The 21,545-nt window shown below is 38.0% G+C and overlaps 1 protein-coding gene across 16 annotated transcripts; it reads right to left on the minus strand.

Annotated features, from left to right (window-relative positions):
• Positions 1-36: 36 nt before the first annotated feature.
• LOC113445382 (pulmonary surfactant-associated protein D) lies at positions 37-20,073 on the minus strand. Of its 16 annotated transcripts, none has more exons than XM_087932166.1 (7): positions 19,842-20,073; positions 19,202-19,250; positions 10,783-10,815; positions 6,271-6,446; positions 4,793-4,873; positions 2,957-3,040; positions 37-833 (listed from the first exon to the last, which is right to left on the minus strand). In XM_087932166.1, exons 3-7 carry the CDS (start codon positions 10,800-10,802, stop codon positions 454-456), a joined length of 741 nt encoding a protein of 246 aa, XP_087788292.1. In that variant the 5' UTR covers positions 10,803-10,815; positions 19,202-19,250; positions 19,842-20,073; the 3' UTR covers positions 37-453. The 16 variants fall into 16 exon arrangements, with proteins under 16 accessions (XP_087788292.1, XP_087788296.1, XP_087788301.1 ...); XM_087932170.1 differs by lacking the exons at positions 19,202-19,250; positions 19,842-20,073 and adding exons at positions 8,459-8,547; positions 11,938-12,094 and having other exon boundaries at positions 10,783-10,859; XM_087932175.1 differs by lacking the exons at positions 19,202-19,250; positions 19,842-20,073 and adding exons at positions 9,012-9,060; positions 11,938-12,058 and having other exon boundaries at positions 10,783-10,859.
• Between the last annotated feature and the right edge of the window lie 1,472 nt (positions 20,074-21,545).

Genomic DNA, 21,545 nt, shown 5'->3' on the forward strand with positions numbered 1-21,545 from the left:
CTCAATGTAAATGAAAATAGAATCTCAAGCAACAAATGCTGGTAGGAAATGCATTTATTTAGAAATGGAAGAAAAATAGATCTATAAACTGCTACATTTCTATGCCGGTTTTGCTATCTAGGCTAAGCTAGAGAAGACTTGGAAGATGGCAACATCTATTGGACACTGAGTTGTAAAAGCTAAGCAGCATCAAGTCTGGTCACTATTTCAGTGGAGGACTGAGGAAGGATTCCAAGATGATTGGTTTAAGTGATAAAAGGCAACTTCCATTGGAATAATAAGGCTGAAGTCAATGGAGTCAAACTTGACTCCAGATCTCCTTGCTGAAAACAGGGGAAGCTATTGGATTAGGACTTACTTGCCAAATGCTAGACTGTATGTGTGAACTACAGAATAAGCTTTCTTTTTCAACTCTATGGTGGAATTCTTTTCTTTCCCCTAATCCAATTTCCATTAGATGTCAACTTCACAGATGATTGACCAGCCGAGATCACAAATTCGATTATGCCACTGGCCATTTGGGTGCATTTCCACACATTTTTCGTAGCCAAGGTTATTTGGTTCTCCTGGAGCCCAGTTGAAAAATTGTAGGGGATGGCCATTGAGATCTTCAAACTTCTTTTTAGCTGTGTTGTAAATGATTCCCAGAATTGCCTGTTCATTACGAAATGCTACTATTCCTTGGAGGGCGCTGTTCTCTGCCACATTCCTTGGCAAGGCAAGTTTGCTATTCATGTGTGCGCATTTGGTGGTAGCGGCCTGGAAATCTCCTTTAGAGTCATCTCTTTTGAACATTTTCTCATCAACAATCCTTCCATTGGGAGCCAGGATCGCTAGAAGGAAGGAGAATCGCAAAATGTTGAAGTGCCCTCTTCACTTTTGCTGCAACCTGCCATTGTGCCATTATTATGTCTATGGCAGCTTAGTGGAAAGGAAAGTTTTTCAATCAAATATAAAACCATGGTCAGGAGCTAATCAAATGATGGGCCCATGGTCCAACATAACTTTGTATCAACAAGCAAATCGGACATCAAATTCATTTTTAATGGGGAGCCATTCATGGACTACCATGGGTTGTTCTAGATCAGGGGTTCCCAACCTGGGGATGCGAGATGATATTCCAGGGGGTGCGAGAAAAGTCCAGGTAAATAATAGGATATTGGCTATATGTTGGCATTTTTATTCCAGGGGGTACGAGGTTTGAGTGAAATTTCTTTAGGGGTACGGGGCGCAAAAAAGGTTGGGAACCACTGTTCTAGATTGAGAGATTATATTTCAAATGAAGAGAACTAAAACCCCTAGGGTTGATCTGATTTATTACAGCTCATTGCTCTAGTTAGGGATTTATACCTTGTTAACTAGATATTCTTAGTTTAAAGCTTAACAATGCTTTTCATTTTTTCTTCTTTAAAAAGTAAGCCAATGCATCTCACAACATGAGATGCAACTAATGATATATGGAAGGAGGTTACTCTTTGATGTTCCCATCAGTGATGAGATTCAAATTATGTTACTACTGGTTCTGTGGGCCTGGCTTGGTGGGTGTGGCATGGCTTGGTGGGCATGGCAGGGGAAGGATACTGCAAAATCCCCATTCCCTCTCCATCCACCTAACCTGCTTTATAGCTCTGTTCTCCTGTGCAGAGCAACCAAAGAAGACCCAGCTGACCAGCTGGGACTCAATAGGAGGCAGAGAAGAGATGGGGTTGGCGGGGCCATTCAAAGGTGGCATTGGCCGGTTCTCCGAACTACTCAAAATTTCTGCTACCGGTTCTCCAGAACTGGTCAGAACTGGCTGAATACCACCTCTGGTCCCCATCTCCATGCTTTACTTACTTGCCTTTTACATTGCAAGTAAGTAAGCATTAATGGCATCTTACTCTTTTATTCTTTTCTGCATACCTTTTATATAAATTGGTTATGGATTTTTTAAAAAAATGTCCTTAACTACTTTAAACTGGTTTTTTTGTCTAAAAAGTAAGATAATGCATTACACAACTTGAGAAGCAACTGATGATATATTGAAAAGTGTAACCTCCGTAACACTCCCATGATCTCCATGCTTTACTTACTTGCATTTTAGACTGCAAGTAACTGAACATTAATTTTACTCTTTTATTCTTTTCTACGTGCCTTTTATCTACCTTGGTTTATGGACTTTTTAAAAATGTGTCATTAAAAAGGGGAAACATGAAAGAAGAATGAGCACCTAGACATCTATGTGTGGCTTTCACTTCTCCTTTTGGTTATACCAACCTCGATCTTAGTTTGGACACCCTGCTCCACTCAGGGATCTAAATTAAAGTTTTAAAGACAGAGGGTTGTCCATCCTCTCATTGAAGCCAACAAAGCAGAGATATCCCACTTCTCCGGGTCATTGCTTTCATTATCAAAATCTACTTTCAAAATTGTGTAGCTTTTCAGGCAGCTGCTGAAAAGTAGACAAGGAATTTGAGGGGGTCCTTGATGCTCTCTGAGCTTGGCTGTTTTCCTGCAGACATTTCATTACCCAACCAGGTAACATCATCAGTGCTAGTGTAACACTGAAGATGTTACCTCGTTTGAGGAATGGCCACAATTGGACCAAAATGTTCTGTTGCTTAAATAAGGCATTTGTTAAGTCAGTTGGGCCCCGTTTTACGATCATGTCACCATAGGGATTTTGCAATGGTTGTAAGTGTGAAGAGCAGTCCTAAGTCACTCTTTTCAGTGACGTTGTAAGTTTGAACGATCACTAAACTGTTGTAAGTCAAAAATTATCTGTGGTATGATGAGGAAACCCACAAGAGAGAATTCCTGTTGTGTTTTCAGAGCCGCTGATCTCAGAGCTCCCTGGGAAGCCAAATTGTCCCTGATTCATATTTGGATGGGGAAAGAGTAGGGAAACCCAAAGCTACATCAAGATGTGGAAACAAACATCCCAGAAGAGCTTAAATCCTTCTGCAAAATGTCTTACCTTGTTGAACTTTGATGAAGGTAGCTTTGAAAATGTCCAACTGAATCCGAAGTTCTTTCATTTGCAATTTAAGAAGTTCAAGCTCTGAATGGGAATGGAATTGAATTAGACTTCCTCCTCGATATCAAATTCAGTTAGAGATTTTTCAGTGAAAAGAATGATATTTACAATAGCCTTGGAGAATATAATAGCCTCCTTGGAGAACATTTTCATCTTGGAGAACATTTTCATCTAGCCAAAGGGACTCAAAATCTTGACCCTCATTCCTAGAGTTCTTACTTCAGGCACCTAATTATTGAATATGCCAGATTTTTTTTTTAAAGAAACCATGAGGGTCATCTAATATAGTTTGAAGCAGGAAATAGAATTGAAATTAAATTAAGACTAATTTCACTTTTAGGAATATATAAAAATGGTATTCCATCTTTGGAAGTATATTCTTCATAACGATATATTCTTGTGAAGTCCCTTGTGTAGGTATTCACCAAATGTTGAAACAAAAATTCATGCCCATTCATGATATAAAGACATATTTCAGGACTTATATGTCCTTGAATTTAGGAAATTAATACCACAGATATTTCTTATATGCATATTTAAATTTGGGGCGGGCATCGCCTCCATCGATCCCTGATATTAGATTTTCTTATGAATTTTCCTACTAAATACAGCGTCTTTATTGGTTGAACAAGAAGCAAAGTAACCTTTGTAACAAGACAAGGCAGTTCACCAGGCCAAAACAATAGATACCCTGTCTTCTAGTGTTTTATGCAGATTTCAGCTCAGCTATTGATAGAAAGGCTGGTTAGACAAGTTTGGCCTGTAGAAAATAGAGAGTTCTAAATCTCTCCTTCATTCTGGATGGACCACAACTATGTTTGCCGGAGAAGCAAGTTTATTAATGCAGTGTAAAATAACTGTGCCCTTCTTTGGAACAGGAAGTAAGACAACCTTGTGTAAATATGCATGAGTTTAAGAAATGAAAACAAAAACAAAAAACTGTGAGCCTGAGCCAAGAAAGAGTTGGGGAAAGTTTCTGTGAGGGATGGTCTAACCATAGATGAACAAGAGGCCCTGTTCCTTTTTCTCTGAGGAGCAGAAAATAGATCAGAGGAGAAAAAGAGCTAAGATGGCAAAAAAAATTTTTTTAAAAAAAGAGTGATTTCTGCAATGTCACTTTGTTATCCGAGCTGAAGGGATGTTGTCATTTTGATCCTTTGAACAATCCCTGACCTGTAAACCCCATGTACTCACTACATGGATATCAAAGTTCAATTGTTTGGACCTTGTACAAATACAAGGAGCAGGAAGAATAAACTTGGTGCTTGTGAAGTTAACACAAACCAAGGCAGAATCGGTTGAAAAAGCCATTATGTGGTGAAGTTTACCCACAACACTGAGCCATAGACAACAGTTTACAAAGCTCAGTTGCTGAAATTGCACAACACATTAGCACAGTTGTTGCAACCCAACCGACATGCTTCAGGAACCACCCACCATTTGGTGGGGTAAATGAAAAGCCAATTGCGATTTCTTCAGCAAACAATGACTAAAAGGAAGCTGTCTAAATGGTGTGTGACTCTAATATCTTATGATTTGGTCTGAGCAGGATTGTGGCTCAATGTAACAAGAAATCTCACTAAAGTAAAGGGAGCTAAGCAGATTCCTAGTTCTCCCCCTAGCTTACCTCACTAGAATGTTTTCAAGATAAATCATATTTAGAAAAAGCATAATCTGAAAGGGCCTCCAGCCCGCTCTTTTGGGGGAATCCCATGGTGGTAGAGTCACAAAATGTTTTCATCACAGTAAATTTCTTATCTGGAAAATGAATCTCACCACTTGTTCCTGTCCCCAGTTTATCTCTGTTTAGTGCAGAGAGAGCCAGAAGTTCTGATGGACTTGAAAACTGTTGAAATCCTGGTAATTTTTATAAGAGAAAGACAGATGGGTTCAATTAGTCAAAGGAAGACTTTCCACTCCTACAGTGTTATTATCAGCCAAGGTTCATTACATAGCATTTGCACTTCAAGCTTTTTAAACCATGTAGTGATTTTGTTACTTCCCAATTCTTGCTAAGCCTTCTTCTACTCTACTGGTTGGGTGAGGGGGGGCCAGTGACACCATGCATGTCACAACATCATCATGCAAACTACAAAATGGAGACCGAAGGCAGCAAGTGGCCAGTTTTTAGTTGCTGAGTGTTACCTAAAAGAGGACCTGACCGGGGGGCTCACATTGCAGCCCTGGTCAAAAGGGTCCGGCAGAGATTATACTACCTGAGGCTTCTCAGAAAACAACAACTGAATGGAAAACTGCTGGTGACCTTCTACCGCTGCACCACAGAGAGTATCTTAACTTACTGCACCTCTGTCTGGTTTGCCAATTTCACAGTGGCAGATAGGACAGCACTCCAGAGGGTTAATGTCATTGCCCAGAGGATCATGGGTTGCCCTCTCCCCGCTTTGGAAGAGCTTTAGAGCTCCTGCTGCCTTAAGAAAGTTCAAAATATTCTCAAAGATCCATCTCATCCTGGGCGCCCCCTTTTTTTTTTTTTTTTGAACTATTACCATCTGGCAGACAGTACAGGATAATAATAAAAACAAGGACAAATAGGCTGAAAAATTGCTTCTATCCCAGGGCAGGAACCCTATGAATTCTACTGTATAGTGCAATATTAATGCAATGTCGAGATTCAGTTGTGTAGAATGTGAAGGATGTGTGTTCGTGTTTTATTTTTATAGTTACTGAAGATGGCATTTAATTTCATTGTATGAGGTGCAATGACAATAAAGTAAACTAAATGATGCCCTTGAGGCATGGATATTATTGACAGAATTATGGCATGTAGCAAACATCTATATACATTAGTAAGCATTACTGAATCATTGCTTATGCACTGACTACACAGATTCAAAGGATTGAATCAGGATCTGAGTATAGTGATTTGAACTTTCTACTTATTTTATTTTGATTGATTTATTGGAATTTGTCAAACAAAAACGAGAACAAGAATAAGAGAATAAAAATATAATGACAGGGACGTTATGCACGCCCCCTCTACTGCCCACTTAAACTTTTTCAAAACAGCATGTCTGAGTTATCAGTGGAGTTCATAACAGTATAGTTATTAAATTGCTTTAATACCTGTACATCCTAACATAATTTTGGCATTTTTCTTCATATCTCTGCAATCTTTCATCAATAGAACAGAACATGGTAGCTGAACCTGGCACAGAGGGTTACAAAAAGGCACAAAATATCTCCTTCTATGCACAGGAAAAAAGCAACACACTCTCATGCAGATATTTAGATACCTTGAATGGCCTTTTCTCTCCTGGGATCCCCTTTGTTAGGTGCACACATAATTAATGTGCATGCATTTTGGAGCGAGTCTTGAGGAGAAGTACTTGATGTGGAGGTTTCTTGCAGCGAGACCTCCAAGGCCAGCTGAAGAAGCATTAGGAATTTCAGCATTGTTTGGATGTTTGGCCTAAGATGACAAATGGATTGTCAGAATCTGAATGTAGAACTAGTATCTGAACAGTTTTTTTTAAAAAAAAATTATTAGTTTTTTAAAAACAAACAAAACATAAAAACATCAAGTCGTCTTCCATAGGTGGACATACAGTGTGCCGGTTGGTTTACAAATTGTTTTGTGCTTCCATTTCGTAGTCTTCAATTACAATTACATTACATATAAACTCATATTGTCAATCAAAAATTAAATACCTTAGTATCGTTATTGATCAATCATTTGACTATACTTTTATTCATTCATGTTTTACAAGATAGCCATAATTTACTTAATTTATTTTATAAGTTCATATTATCATCCCAAATCTATCCTAAATTCATTTTGTAGTTATAATAAGAAAGAAGTACATCGTTATATATATTTATTATTTTCTAGAAATCTACATATTTCATTACTGTACTTTGTTATCTAACCATTGATAGAAAAGATCCCAAATTTTATAAAATTGTTTATCCTTTTGTTCTCTAATTTCAAATGTCAATCTACTCATTTCAGCACATTCCAATATTTTCTTGATGATTTCTTCCTGTGATGGTATCTTCTCATTTTTCCAGTTTTTAGCAAATACAATCCTAGCCGCTGTTAATACATTTACAATCAGGTATTTCAAGTCTTTACTTTATATTTCAGGTAAAATTCCCAATAAAAATATCTCTGGTTTCAAGTCTATATTTTTTTTTGTCATTTTTTCCAACCACATGTGGATTTTAGTCCAGTATTTTTTATCATCCACACAAGTCCACCACATATGGTAAAATGAGCCAGGTGTCTGATGACATTTCCAACATTTTTCGGATTTATTCTTGAACATTCTTGCTATTCTTGTTGGGGGAAAATGCCATCTGTAAAACATCTTTTTAAAAAAATTTTTTTATTGATTTTTAAAAACAAACATAAAGAAATAAAACATAAAACATAAAAACATAAAACATCTTTTTTGAAAGCAGCTTGATCCCAGGTTACATCTCTTCATACAGACACAAATTTAAGTTCATGCTCATTTTTATATAACATTCCATATCTTATTACCATTCTATATTTTCTATATAGCTTCTCCCCTCTTTTAACTTTCTTAATTTTATTTTATTTATTTCATCTTAATTCAAATCATTATACTTATATTCTTTGTCTGTCCTATTTCAGCTGTCTATTATCTTTTCTCATTAAACAGTAATCACTGATTGGAGTATGACACCTTTATATCTTTCCCCTAAAATTATAACACTGAATATAATACATAACTTCTGTTCGGATTCTGCTTGGTACATTCTAAAACTACACACTGTATTTTAAAAAAAGAAAAAAATTATGAATATATAATATAATTAAAACAACAATCCATACCAATTCAATTCTATCATTAATATTAATATTCATTTAAATCTTAAACATTTTACACATTACTTTTCAAATAGATATCATACTTCTCTGGGGACACTTATAAACTTTCCATAGTTACTCCCCCCCACTTCACTTATAATTTATAAAACATTGAGTAGTTAAAATGTTCCCATTCCTTCCTAATTCAATTCTCTCATTTATTTCATCTCATTTATTTTATTCACAAAAGTTTCACTGAATTACACTGACTATTTTATCCCTCTTTTTAATCATATGTTGTTTCCAATTTTCTAACATTATTTCTAATACAAAATATAACAATACAATCTTATGTACCTTTACAGAATCCCTTTTTAAGTTAAATTTTCACCCATTATCTCTGAATAAGTCCTGTTTCTTCACATCTTGCTCTAAAACTTTGTAACTTCTCTTCCCTTCCTTCTTCCCTTTCTTCCCCTTTTTACCCCCTTGTCTCTCCACCTCCATTTCCCTCTTCCGTATTCCCCTTTTCTGTTGCTTTCTAACATTTTATCCACTTTTCACATTATTTTTCCCCCTTTTCCCCTGTTTTTTTTAGATCTTAAATTCTCCATTCTCTTTCCCCTTTCTTCCCCAGATAGAGTTACTTGTTCATTAAAGATGGCTTCTTCTTTGTCCCAATCTTCTTGTTGCACAGTCATTTCTTGTACTTTCTTGTAGGTACAGATCGCCATTTCTAAAAATTGGAAAACGGAGCCAAAAGAGTCCTTCCCTTCTTGTGTTTCTTCTTTATATTTTTTAAATTCCATTTTCAGTTCATCCACAAGTGATGCCATTGTAGATTTTTTTTTTTAAAACAACCACCCAATTGTTTTTAGTCATTCAAATATAATTTCCAGAAATCCCAAAGTCACCAAGCAATCCAAATACACACAAACTGATTCTTTTAACATTTTCTTCTTTTTTCACTTTCTCTTCCTGGGGTTACTATTTAGTTGCAAAGTTCCAGTTAAAATGTATCTTTTAAAAGTCTTATTAAGATTTAACTTCAGATTCTTCTGAATTCCAGGCAGACTCCTCCTTCCAAATCCTGATCTTATTCTTTTCCTCTCCCATCCCACTTATAACAAAAAGAATTTTTTAATGTTCAGAAATCTTTATTGTCCTCTTGGCATTTAATTATATTTCCAGTTTAATTACCTATTGGTGCCAAAGCAGGTTTTTCCGATTTCTCATTCAGCTCTCTTCGCTGTCAACGTAAGGAAGGAGAGTGAAAAACAAACAAAAAACTTTCACTTTTCACTTTCATTTGCTGCTTCCGAGTCTTCTTTGGGAGCAATGTATCTTTTATAAAATTTAAATTCCAGGATACCTTGGTTGTTGCTTCTTGTCCCAGTCAGCCAAAACATTCACTTCTTAACTTCCTCCTGCACTTTGTTTTCCGGCTTGAATGTATTTGCACATATGAAAACCAATTCATCTTTATACCTTGTTCCTCTAGTTTTTGCATAGATTTAAGCTCACCCTTTTCATTCCGTATTTCACCATATCTAACTGTTTGTTCCTTTTTGTATATTATAGGATAAGAAAATGCTTCAATAGTGGATAACCAGACTGGAATTTTCAAATAACATTGTCTTTTAACCTTCTCCCAGTTTAGCCACAGAGACTCCCGTATATAATGTCTTCTAAAATACCCCTGTGTTTTTGTTCCTTTGTACCATAAAAAAGCATGCCACCCCAACAATAGATCATGTCCTTCTAATGTCAACGATCTAGCATTTCTTAGCATTATCCATTCCTTAGCCTACATCAGATGTGTAGCTTGGTAGTACAATTCCCAATTAGGCAAAACAAATCCTCCTCTAATTCTAGCATCTTGCAAAAGTTTTAACTTTATTCTCGCTTTCTTACCTTGCCATATATATTTCAACACAATTTTATTTAAATCTTCAAAATAATCTTTTCCAAGCCTAATTGGAATTGTTTGAAACAAACATAAAATTCTGGGTAATATATTCATCTTGATTGTTGAACTTCTCCCTATTAGTGAGAGTTGTAAGTTTTTCCATTTCGCCAAAACTAGCGCTATCTGCTGTTTAAGTTTAATATAATTATTCTCTTTTAATGTACTACATCTTGCTGTCAAATATATCCCCAAGTACTTGATCTTATTCATGACTTGAATTTTCAATAGGTCTGTCAGTTCTTCCTTTTGTCTTAATAGCATATTCTTTGTCAAAACCTTTGTCTTGTCTTGTCTTTATTTTCAAACCAGCCACCTTTCGATATGTCTCTTATCTTTTCTATCAATTTTGATGCTGTTTCTAAAGGGTCTTCTAAGTATCTGAACAGTTGAGTGTAGATTCCTTGTTGGGTATCTGTGGATATTTCATTCCCAAATTCATTAGTGCACTCAGAAAGAGAAAGAAACTCAGGTGCCACCAAAGCAGTGATAGGATTAAATTTTTTTTACTACCAGTTGGGTGGGCATGGCTTGGTGGGCGTGGCATGGCTTGGTGGGTGTGGCTTGATGGGCATGGCGGGGGAAGGATACTGTAAAGTCTCCATTCCCTCCCCACCCCACTAACCTGCTTTCCAGCTCCACTCTTCTGTGCAGTGCAACAAAAGGAGACTCGACCATCAGCTGGGACTCGGGAGACAGAACTTGCTGAATACCACCTCTGCACCAAAGTCCTAACAACTGAGCCTTGAGCTACATATTTTCTTTACTATTTTGGAATCTTCTCCCAATTGTACCCAATTCTAATCAGGAATATTTGATTTTAAGGAAGTGAGAAATGAAGAGTGTTAAAGGTGCCACAGTAGAAAATCAAACCAGATTTGGACTGCCAGTACGTGGCCGCTTGAAAAGGAGAATCAGGAAGATTATAAAACAATAAACAGGTAATTGAAAATCTGTTGCAGGAGACAAAGTTTCCTTCTTACGTAGAAGATAAACAGAAAATACCTTGAAGAGTGACTCATCATGGGCTAAATAGAAGAGATCCTTCAGCAGTCCCTCAGCTCCTCTGTGTTTCTTGCAATCTTTAAAAGATGGGATTCAGAGAAGAAAAATGCAGCAGAAATTATACCTGATAGCTATATCAGTGCTAGATAGCTAGGTAGGTGATAGATATAGATAGATAGATACGTAGATAGATGATAGATAAAAGATAGGTAGGTAGATAGATTGATATTTTGAACCTGCAATGATGCTTCAGTTTGTGGAATAAAATTGCTGTTGAACTTTGGGAAGAACCAGGCTGAAGTCATTGTTCAAATTATCACTTGATTATGCTGGGTGAGGATGAAGCAATCACGCTCTCTCATTTCAACCTTCTGGATAAGGTAGTGATACCTTCAATTTATTTTAAAAATGTGGGAATCTGTCTCTGTCTCTGTCTCTCTCTCTCTCTGCATATATTCTATAACTATATCTTATATATCAATCTGTCATCTATCTATATCAGGGGTCTTCAAACTTGACAGTTTTAAGATTTGTGGACTTCAACTCCCAGAATTCCTCCTCCAGTCATGTTAGCTCAGGAATTCTGGGAGTTGGAAGTCCATGAGTCTTAAACTTGCCAGTTTGAAGACCCTTGATCTATAGCTATCAATCCATCTATCAATCTATCTATCAATCAATCAATCTATCTATCAATCTATCTGATCTATTCAATAGCTGATGGAATAAGACGCCACCTGTTTCAACCCCAGCCTTCATTACTGTGAAAAGCATACATGGAATTAAATCCTGACTTGCAAAAGGAAATGCTTGTATTTAAAGGCATTGAAATAGCACATAGAAATGAGGCTTACCTTTCTGAGGTCTTCCATAAATAAAAATTATTGCTCAATCAAATAAACTCTTAGTTCTGCACAGATCTAGAAATAATCAGCAGTCTGCATAGAAAAATACAGCAGCCATTTTTAACCTAACTCTAGCTCTTTATAAAGCAAATACTTGACGTTAAACCCTAGATTAGATAGATTCCCAGGCTCACAGAAATATCTCTGAAGATTCTTGGCTGATTGACTGACACATTTAAGGGGGGTGGAAATCACCAATGACTTTACACGAAGCATCCCTTTTCAGGGTTGAGTCAAAAATCAGATCACTTACTTTGTGATTTCCAGTGTTTCACAGGCGTCTTGGGTGGAATAATTATAGCAAACTTTAAAGTTCCCATTTATAAACAATGGCTTGTGTAACGAGGTCTCACATTTCACATTCACATTTTAAGAATAAATGTTCTGAGTCACAATAGTCAAACCACATTTTTCAGCACAGCTTGGTGTCACTTAGGCCATTGCTTCCTTATTGACTCTTGTAAGACCGTATTAATCACAAAGCAAGTATTGTTGGCTAGTTTTGAAGCATAAGCAAGGAGTCTGGGTTTTTATATTTGGTGCAATGGATGGCTTCCTATTTTTACACTCTAATCATTCCCAAGTATAGAAGAGCTTTCTCCCTAGCTCGCTTTAATGTCTTGCCCTCAGCACTACTGGGTGGGCGATTTAAGAGGCTCCCGATTAACGAGCAGCTATGCCTAAAATGACACTTGAACTTATGGTCTCCTGTGTCAACTCATAAAGTATTCCTGGCTTGCTCTTGAGTTGCCACAAGAAGGAGGGGCGGGAAGATCTGATGGAGCAGTTCAGTTTCTATGACCAGAAGCACATTCCACGCATAGCTTTCTCCCAGGTTACCAGAGCCAGCCAGAGAGGCGTGTTTTCTACAGCCATTGAAAGTGTGTAGTTGGAGAATGTGATTTATAACATGCCCTGGGAGGAGCAGGGAAACAGGGTCACAGGTGGGCAGTAAATTATGTAGGCCAAGTGTCGACATATTGCTCCTAATAAATAATTGGATTTCTTTTGAAACTTGGCTCGAGGCTCATGAATTAGAGCATCCATTGGAACTCTGACATCCTACTTTCTAGCCTGGTGCCTTCAAGGCTCAACCAGACTGACTTTCTGATGTGCTAGATCATAGCTGGCTGCTTTAGTACTGACTGCTATCTTATGCCATTCAGTCTGCGCTCTGTTAGATTTATGCCAGGAAAAGGTGTAACAGAGATCAGACCAGACACTAATAAGCCAAGATGCTACATTGAGAGGAAAATGGCTGGTTTCCACGACAGGAATTTCATTCTCCCGCTTTTCATTTTCTGGTGCCTTTTCCCCCTGATTGAGCTTGGAATATATCTTCTGTCAGATTTTCTGTAGGTTATGGCAATGAAAAGCAAATTTAATTTGGGAGTAAATGTGAAAACAAAAGCTGAGGATTGCAAAGGATGCTGAAAATCACTAGGGTGAACAATTCCCATGGGTCTTCAGTGAGATAACCCAGATATTTTAATTCCAATCAAACAACCCGATATTAAAACAAGCTTTTGACTGGGTCTAGGACAGGAGGGTCAAATGAGAATGACAGGATGAAAGGGTGGGGGAATAGCACTGGCAGACCAGTGGAGGGAGAGAAACACCAGTGGAGACCCAGCCAAGTAAGAATGCCCATGTTGACTCAGTGGAGTGCCCAAGAAGAAGTGGGCATGTTAAGACAGATGTGTTCAATTGTCCAATTATGCTTTTGATTAACCCACCAGGCCAAATTTCTTTTACTAAGCTATCTGGGATTTATGAAGGTTCACCTCTGACCTCTTGGGCTGCATGGCTCACAACAAAATAACTGTAATACATTTTAAATTCAAATCTGGATCTCTCGATGCAAAATAATATTCCCTGATATAGGAATATCCCTGAATTCTAGCACCACCACCAAGGCTCTGCAGAATCCTTTGCATAACAGTCCAAGGATTTGGGGGAAATGTAGCAAGGGTATTGTAGGATCATGTCAAATAAGCTACCTCTCAATGTAAATGAAAATAGAGTCTCAAGCAACAAATGCTGGTAGGAAATGCATTTATTTAGAAATGGAGGAAAAATGGATCTATAAACTGCTACATTTCTATGCCGGTTTTGCTATCTAGGCTAAGGTAGGCTAAGATGGCAACATCTATTGGGCGCTGAGTTGTAAAAGCTAAGCAGCATCAAGTCTGGTCACTATTTCAGTGGAGGACTGAGGAAGGATTCCAAGATGGTTGGTTTAAGTGGAAAAAGACAACTTCTGTTGGAATGACCAGGCTGATGTCATCAGAGTCAAACTTGACTCCAGATCTCCTTGCCGAAAACAGGGGAAGCTATTGGATTAGGACTTACTTGCCAAATGCTAGACTGTATGTGTGATACACAGGGTAAGCTTTCTTTTTCAACTCTATGGTGAAACTTTTTCCTTCCCCTAACCCAACATCTGTTAGATGTCAACTTCACAGATGATTGCGCTTTCATACAGACAACCTTCCACGTGCCACTTTCCCTCTGTGTTGATTGTCACACACTTCCCCCCCCCAAGGATATTCGGTTCTCCTGAAGCCCAGTTGAAAAATTGTAGGGGATGGCCGTTGAGATCTTCAAACCCATTTTCAGCTGTGTTGTAGGTGATTCCCAGAAATGCCTTTTGGTCAGGCCTTTTTAATAAATCTTCAAGGGCTTGGTTCTCTTCATTATTCCTTGGCAAGGCAAGGTTGTCATCGCAGCCAATTTTGCCTCTCTGAAAAGTACCCTGATGTTCTTCTATTTTGAAAATTTTATGACCAACAACCGTTCTATCGGGACCAAGGAGAACTAGAAGGAAAGATAATTGCAAAACTTTCAAATGCCATGTTTATTTATGTTGCAAGGTGCCAGTGTGCCATCATTACTTCTATGTGGACTTTTCAATAAAGTATAAAACATGGTCTGGAAAATAGCTCATCAAACGATGGACCTGTGCTCCGATGTCCAAAATAACTTTGTAGTAAAAAGTTTTTTTAAAAAAGGAAACATATAAAAGATAGAAATCTGCTCTACAGGTAGCTTTTTGTTATTCTAACAAATAACAACATTCTCTCCTTTTTGTCATTCTAACCTTAGAGATAACCCTAGTGTGGGCATCCTGCTCCATTCAGGGTTTCCAAATTAAAGCATTAAAGGGTGATGGTTGTCTGTCCTCTCATTCAGGACAATGAAGCAGTGATGTCCCACTGCTGTGGGTTTATTACTTTCATTGTCAAAATGTACATTCTAAATTGTGTAGTGAAAATTCAGGGGCAGCCCCTGAAAAATGGAAGAGGAATTTAGGGGTCATGATGCTCTCTGAGCTTGATTGTTTTCTTACAGACATCTCATTACCTAACTAGGTAACGTTATCAGTGCTGGTCTAACCCCAAAGATGTTACCTAGTTGGGTAATGAAATGTCTGCAAGGAAACAGCCAACCTCAGAGAGCATCAAGGGCCCCTCAATTCCTCTTCTACTTTTCAGATGCTGCCCCTGAATTTTAGCTACACCATTTAGAAATGGTGGGGAATGGTCACCATTGAACTGACATTTTCTGTTGCCAAATGAGATATTTGTTAAGTGAGTTATGCCCCACGTTACGATTATGTGACCATGGGGATGCTGCAATGATAGTAAGTGTGAAGAGCAGTCCTAAGACACTTTTTTCAGTGCCATTGGAACTTCAAAAGGTCACTAAATAAAGTGTTGTAAGTCCAGGATTATCAGTGGTGAATAAACAATGAGGAAACCCACAGGAGAGAATTCCTGTTGTGTTATCAGAGCCACTGTTGGAGACCACTGATCTCAGAGCTCCCTTGAAAGCCAAATAGGGTTGTTCCTGATTCATATTTGGATGGAAAATTATAGCAGGGAAACCCACAGTTGTTAGCTAGATCAAGATGTGGAAACACACATGCCAGAAGTGCCTAACCCCTTCTTCTAATGCCTTACCTTTAATAATCTTCATGATGGTATCCACCTGATTCCGAAGTTCTTTACATTGCAATTCAAGATCACAACCTGAATGGGAGTGTAATTGAATTAAAAGTCTTCCTTGATCTCAAATTCAGTTAGAGATTCTTCAATGCAAAGAACAATGTTTATAATAGGCATAACCTAGGAGAACATTTTCATCTAGCCAGAGGGACTCAATAACTTGACCTGCATTCCTAGAGCTCTTACTTCAGACACCTAATGATTGGATTTGTTAAATCTCTTTTTAAGGAGACCATGAGGGTCATTTCATATATTTTGAAGTAGAAAATATGACTGAAGTTAAATGAACAGTAATTCCCCTTTTAGGAATATGTGAGAAATGGCATTCTATCTTTGGAAGTACTGTATATCTTTCTCAACTATAAATTCTTGTGAAGTCCCTCATGTAGATATTCATCAGAAGTTGACTCATGGAGAAGATGCTCATTCATGGTATAAAGGGATATTTCAGGGATTATATGTCCTTGAATTTGGGAACTTAATACTGCAGTTATTTCTTATATGCATATTTAAATTTGTGGTGGCATAATCTCTGTTGGTTCCAAATATTATTTTTCCTTCTGAATTTTCTGTTCAATCAACATTCTGATTGAACTGCTGAAAACAGTGTCTTAATTTGTTGAACAAGAAGCAGAGTAACCTTCGTAAGACAGAAGGATGTGCACCAGCCCAAAACAATAGATACCCTGTCTTCTAGTGTTTTATGCAGATTTCAACTCAGCTATTAATAGGAAATCTGGTTGGACAAGTTTTGCCTGCAGAAAATCCTGAGTTCTGAATCTCTCCTTCATTCTGGATGGGCCACAACTACGTTTGCCAGAGAAGCAAGTTTATTAACTCAGCGGATGGCAGGTAAAATAACTGCGCCCTTGTTTGGAACAGGAAGTAAAACAGCCTTGTGTAAATATGCATGAGTTAAAGAAATTAAAAAGAAAACAAAAAAACAAAAGAAAACTGTTAGCCAAGGAAGATTTGGGCAATGTTTTTGTAAGGAATGGGCTAACCATAGAGGAACAAAAGGCCCTGTTCCTTTTTCTTTGAGGAGCAGAAGATAGATTAGAGGAGGAAAAGAGCTAAGATGGTAAAAGAAAAAGAAATGAAATTTCTGCAATGTCACTTTGCTGTCAGAGCTGAAGGGATGTTGTCATTTTGATCCTTTGAACAATCCCTGGCCTGTAAACCAGATGTACTCACTACAGGGATATCAAAGTTCAATTGTTTGGACCTTGTACAAATACAAGGAGCAGGAAGAATAAACTTGGTGCTTGTGAAGTTAACACAAACCAAGGCAGAGTTGGTTGAAAAAGCCATTCTGTGGTGAAGTTTACACACAACGCTGAGCCATAGACAAGAGTTTACAAAGCTCAGTTGCTGAAATTGCACAACACATTAGCACAGTTGTTGCAACCCAACCGACATGCATCAAGAACCACCTACCATTTGGAGGGGTAAATGAAAAGCCAATTGCGATTTCTTCGGCAAACAATGACTAAAAGGAAGCTGACGTGACTCTAATATCTTATGATTTGGTCTGAGCAGGATTGTGGCTCAGTGTAACAAGAAACCTCACTAAAGGAAAGGGAGCTAAGCAGATTCCTAGTTCTCCCCCTAGCCTATTTCACTAGAATGTTTTCAAGATAAATTGTATTTAGAAAAAGAGCATAATCTGAAAGGGCCTGAAGTCCTGGCTCCGTCATCTTCCCTGGATCCTCAATAGGGGAAGGGGGTGTTTGATCACATGACCATGGGGAGCTGCAATGGTTGTAAGTGTGAAAAATGGCCATAAGTCACTTTTCACAATGCTCTTGTAAGTTTGAACCTAACAATTATCTATCTATCTATCTATCTATCTATCTATCTATCTATCTATCTATCTATTTGTCAAGCATATATTAGATAACAGATATAAGTCTAAATATGATTATTAATATATGAAATGGATACGAATAAAAGGGGAACACTAGGACAAGGATTGTAGGCAAGTTGGTGTGCTTATGGACGCCTCTTAAAGACCTCTTAGGAATGGGGTGAGGTCAACAGTCGACAGTCTGAGGTTAAAGTTTTTGGGGTCAGTGGAAGAAGCCACAGAGTCAGGTAGGGCATTCCGGACAATTGACCACTCTGTTGCTGAAGTCGTATTTCCTGCAATTGAGTTCAGTGTGGTTTACCTTGAGTTTGTATCTATTATGTGCTCATGTATTGTTGTGGTTGAAGCTGAAGTAATCATTGATGGGTAGGACATTTCAATGGATAATTTTATGTACTACGCTTAGGTCAGACCAAAAATGGTGTAGTTCTAGGTTGTCTAAACCTAAAATTTCAAGTCTGGGGGGATAGGATATTCTGTTGCGAGTAGAGGAGTGGAGGATTCTTTTTGTGAAATATCTCTGGACTCTCCCGATTGTATTAATGTCCGATATGCAAATGGTTGTAAGTTAAGTTGACTTTGCTTCCAAATTCTTCCTAAGCATTCTGCTCTACTGGTTGGGTGAGGGAGGGCCAGCCACACCATGCAAGTCACAACACCATTATGCAAACTGCCAAATGATACACCTGATGTGTAGACATTTGCGACAGAAGTATGGCTTGTAGCAAACATCTATGCGCATTAGTAATTCATTACTGAATGATTGCTTAGACTGGATCAGGATCTGACTATAGCGATCTGAACTATATACTTATTTGAGAAAATGCATCCCTTCAAAATTGCCAAACTGAGTTATTAGCATTACAGTTATTAAGTTGCTTTAATAACTGTACTGTCTAATATAATTTTGGATTTTTTTCCTTCTACTTCTTTGTATCTCGGCAACCTTTCGTCAGTAGAAAAGAACATGGAAGCTGAACCTGGCTCAGAGGGTTATAAAAAACACATATACTCCTTCTATGCATAGGAAAAAAATAGCAAACCCAGAACACTTTCATGCAAATATTTAGATACCTTCAGTGGCCATTTCTGTTCTGGGATACCCTCCATTAGCTGCGATCCCCTCTTGGAGTGAGACCTTGAAGGCCAGCTGAAGTAGCAATAGGAAGGTCAGCCTTGTTGGGATGCATGGCCTAAGATGACAAAAATGATATAAAACCAAGTTATCCTACATGGGTTGTCAGTTACTAGATATGGGAGCAGTTCCTGAAATGTTGGCTAATATTATTAGTGCACGCAGAAAGGGTTAGAAACCACCAAGGTTCTAATGACTGAACCCTGAGCTGCATATATTTGCCGCTAATCTGGCATTCCACTCCCAATTATACCCAATTCTGATCAGGAATGTTTGAGTTTAAGGAAGTAGGAGATAAAGAGTGTTAAAGGTACCCCAGTAGAAAATCAAAGCAGATTTGGATGGCCAATACAGGCCCACCTGAAAGATAAGGAGATTACAAAATGACAAATAGGTGATTGAAAGACTATTGCAGGAGTCAAAGGTTCCTACTTAACCTAGTAATAATCAGTGGTAGAAGATAAATAGATAATACCTTGCAGGCAGCCTCATTATGAGTTGAATAAGGGAGATCCTTCAGCAGAATAGTCCCTCAGCTTCTCTGGGTCTCTTGTAATCTTTGCAAGACATTCAGAGAAATAAAATACAGCAGAAGTTAGACACAGGCAGGCAGGCCAGCAGACAGGCAGACAGACAGACAGACAGATGAGATTATAATAAAGAGAGAGATAGACAGAGATAATAGAGTTATATGAAGAATAGCTGATGGAATAAGCAAGTCAGTGTTGATTACTGTAAAAAGTATACATGGAATTAAGTCATGCCTTGCAAAAGGAAATGCATGTGTTTAAAGGCATTGAAATAGCACATAGAAATGAGGCTTACCTTTCTGAAGTCTTTCATAAATAAAAAACATTGCTCTATCAAACAAACTCTTACCTCTGCACAGATCTAGAAATAATCAACAGTCTGCATAGAAAAATACCGCAGCAATTTTTTAAACCTAACTCTAGTTCTACCTCTTTCTACCTCCTAACTACCTCTTTATAGTTGATGAAAGCAAAAAAAAAATATTAAGATTAAACCCTTAATTCCTTCCTAGGATTGCAGAAAGTTCTCTTGTTGACTGACAGATTTAGAAAAGAACCACCTATGATTTTACACGAAGCATCCCTTTTCGGGAGTGAGTCAAAAGTCAGATCACTTACTGTGTGATTTCCAGTGTTTCGCAGGCGTCTTGGGAAGAATAATTTGGTAGACTTTCAGGTCTCCTTTTATAGACAAGGGCACATGAAACAAAGTCTCACATTTCACATTCGCAACTTCAGGGAAAAATGTTCTGACCCACAATTTTCAAACCACATTTGCCAGCACAACTTGGTGTCATGTAGGGCTATGAATGATGGCTCACTTTCTTCCTTACTGACTCTTGTAAGACAATATGTAAGAGATGAGGGAACAGAAGGAGAACTCATCAAATTTGCAGATGACACTAAGCTGGGAGGACTACCCAACATCCCAGAAGACAGGTTCAGAATCCAAAAAGATTTTAACAGACTTGAATAATGGACCCTATCCAACAAAATGAAATTTAATGTGGAGAAAAGCAAGGTTTCACACTCAGGCAAGAAAAGAACCAAACTACAGATTAAGTGAAACCTGGCTCAAAAACATTAACTGTGACAGAGACCTTAGAGTCTTACTGGACGATCCCTTAAACATGAGCCAACCATGCTGTGGCAACAGCCAAAAAAGCCAATACAATCCTTGGTTGCATGAACAGAGGCATAGAATTAAAATCACAGTATTAGTGTCACTTTATAAAGCCTTAGTAAGGCCACACCTGGAATACTGCATCCAATTTTGGTCATCACGTTACAAAAAACATGTACAGAGAAGAGCAACTAAGACGATTATGGGCATGGAGACTAAAACATATGAAGGATGGTTGCAGGAATTGGGTATGGCTAGAGGAAAAAAGGACTAGGGGAGACATGATAGCAGTCTTCCAGTATTTGAGAGGCTGCCACAAAGAAGGGGGGGGGGGGGAAGGGGGTCAACCTATTTTCCAAAGCTCCGGAAGGCAGGACAAGAAACAACGGATGGAAACTAATTAAGGAGAGAAGCATCTTAGAAGTAAGGAGAAACTTCCTAAAAGTGAGGACAATTAGCCAGTGGAACAGCTTGACACCAGAAGTCGTGGGTGCTCCATCAATGGAGGTTTTTAAGAAGAGACTGGGTAGTCCCTTGTCTGAAATGGTATGGGGTCTCCTGCGTGAGCAGGGGGCTGGAATGGGAGACCTCCAACTCTATTTGGATTGATTGATTGATGTTAATGACAAAGCAAGTATTGTCAGGTGGTTTTAAATCATAAGCAAGGGATACGTTGTCTCTCTATATTTGGTGCAAGCAAATTTTTAAGGATAAATTCTTAATCCATTCCCAGCCTTGCAGAAATGTCTCTAAAGATTCCCAACTGACTGACTGGCAGATCACCAATGATTTTACATTACGTATTTCTTATTTCCATCAACACAATTAATTATTTGCTTTCCTTGTGGACCCAAATAGATTTTTAGAGGGAGGTTTACTTCTTGCTCTGATGCGCTTTTGCTTAGTCTATTGAGAAAAGAGCTATTTTAATAATGTAGTGGAGGAAAAGAAAATTAAAATTGCACTGCAAATGTCATGGATTTAATCAAAATAAAAATTACTTTTTGCATATGATCCTGCAATATTTTAAGCTAAAATTGCTATAGTATTATTGATGGGTGGATTACTTGTACCCCACCTTTATTATTTTTACAAATAACTCAGTGGTGATGTTATCCAACACACCTTCTTCCTCCAGTTTTCCCCACAACAACAACAGTGTGAGAGGGATTGAGCTGAGAGAGAGAGGTCACCAGTTG

Source organism: Pseudonaja textilis, chromosome 4 (genome assembly GCF_049901715.1).
Source record: "Pseudonaja textilis isolate UNSWEBS1 chromosome 4, rPseTex1.2, whole genome shotgun sequence".
In the NCBI taxonomy this organism is placed as follows: domain Eukaryota; kingdom Metazoa; phylum Chordata; class Lepidosauria; order Squamata; family Elapidae; genus Pseudonaja; species Pseudonaja textilis.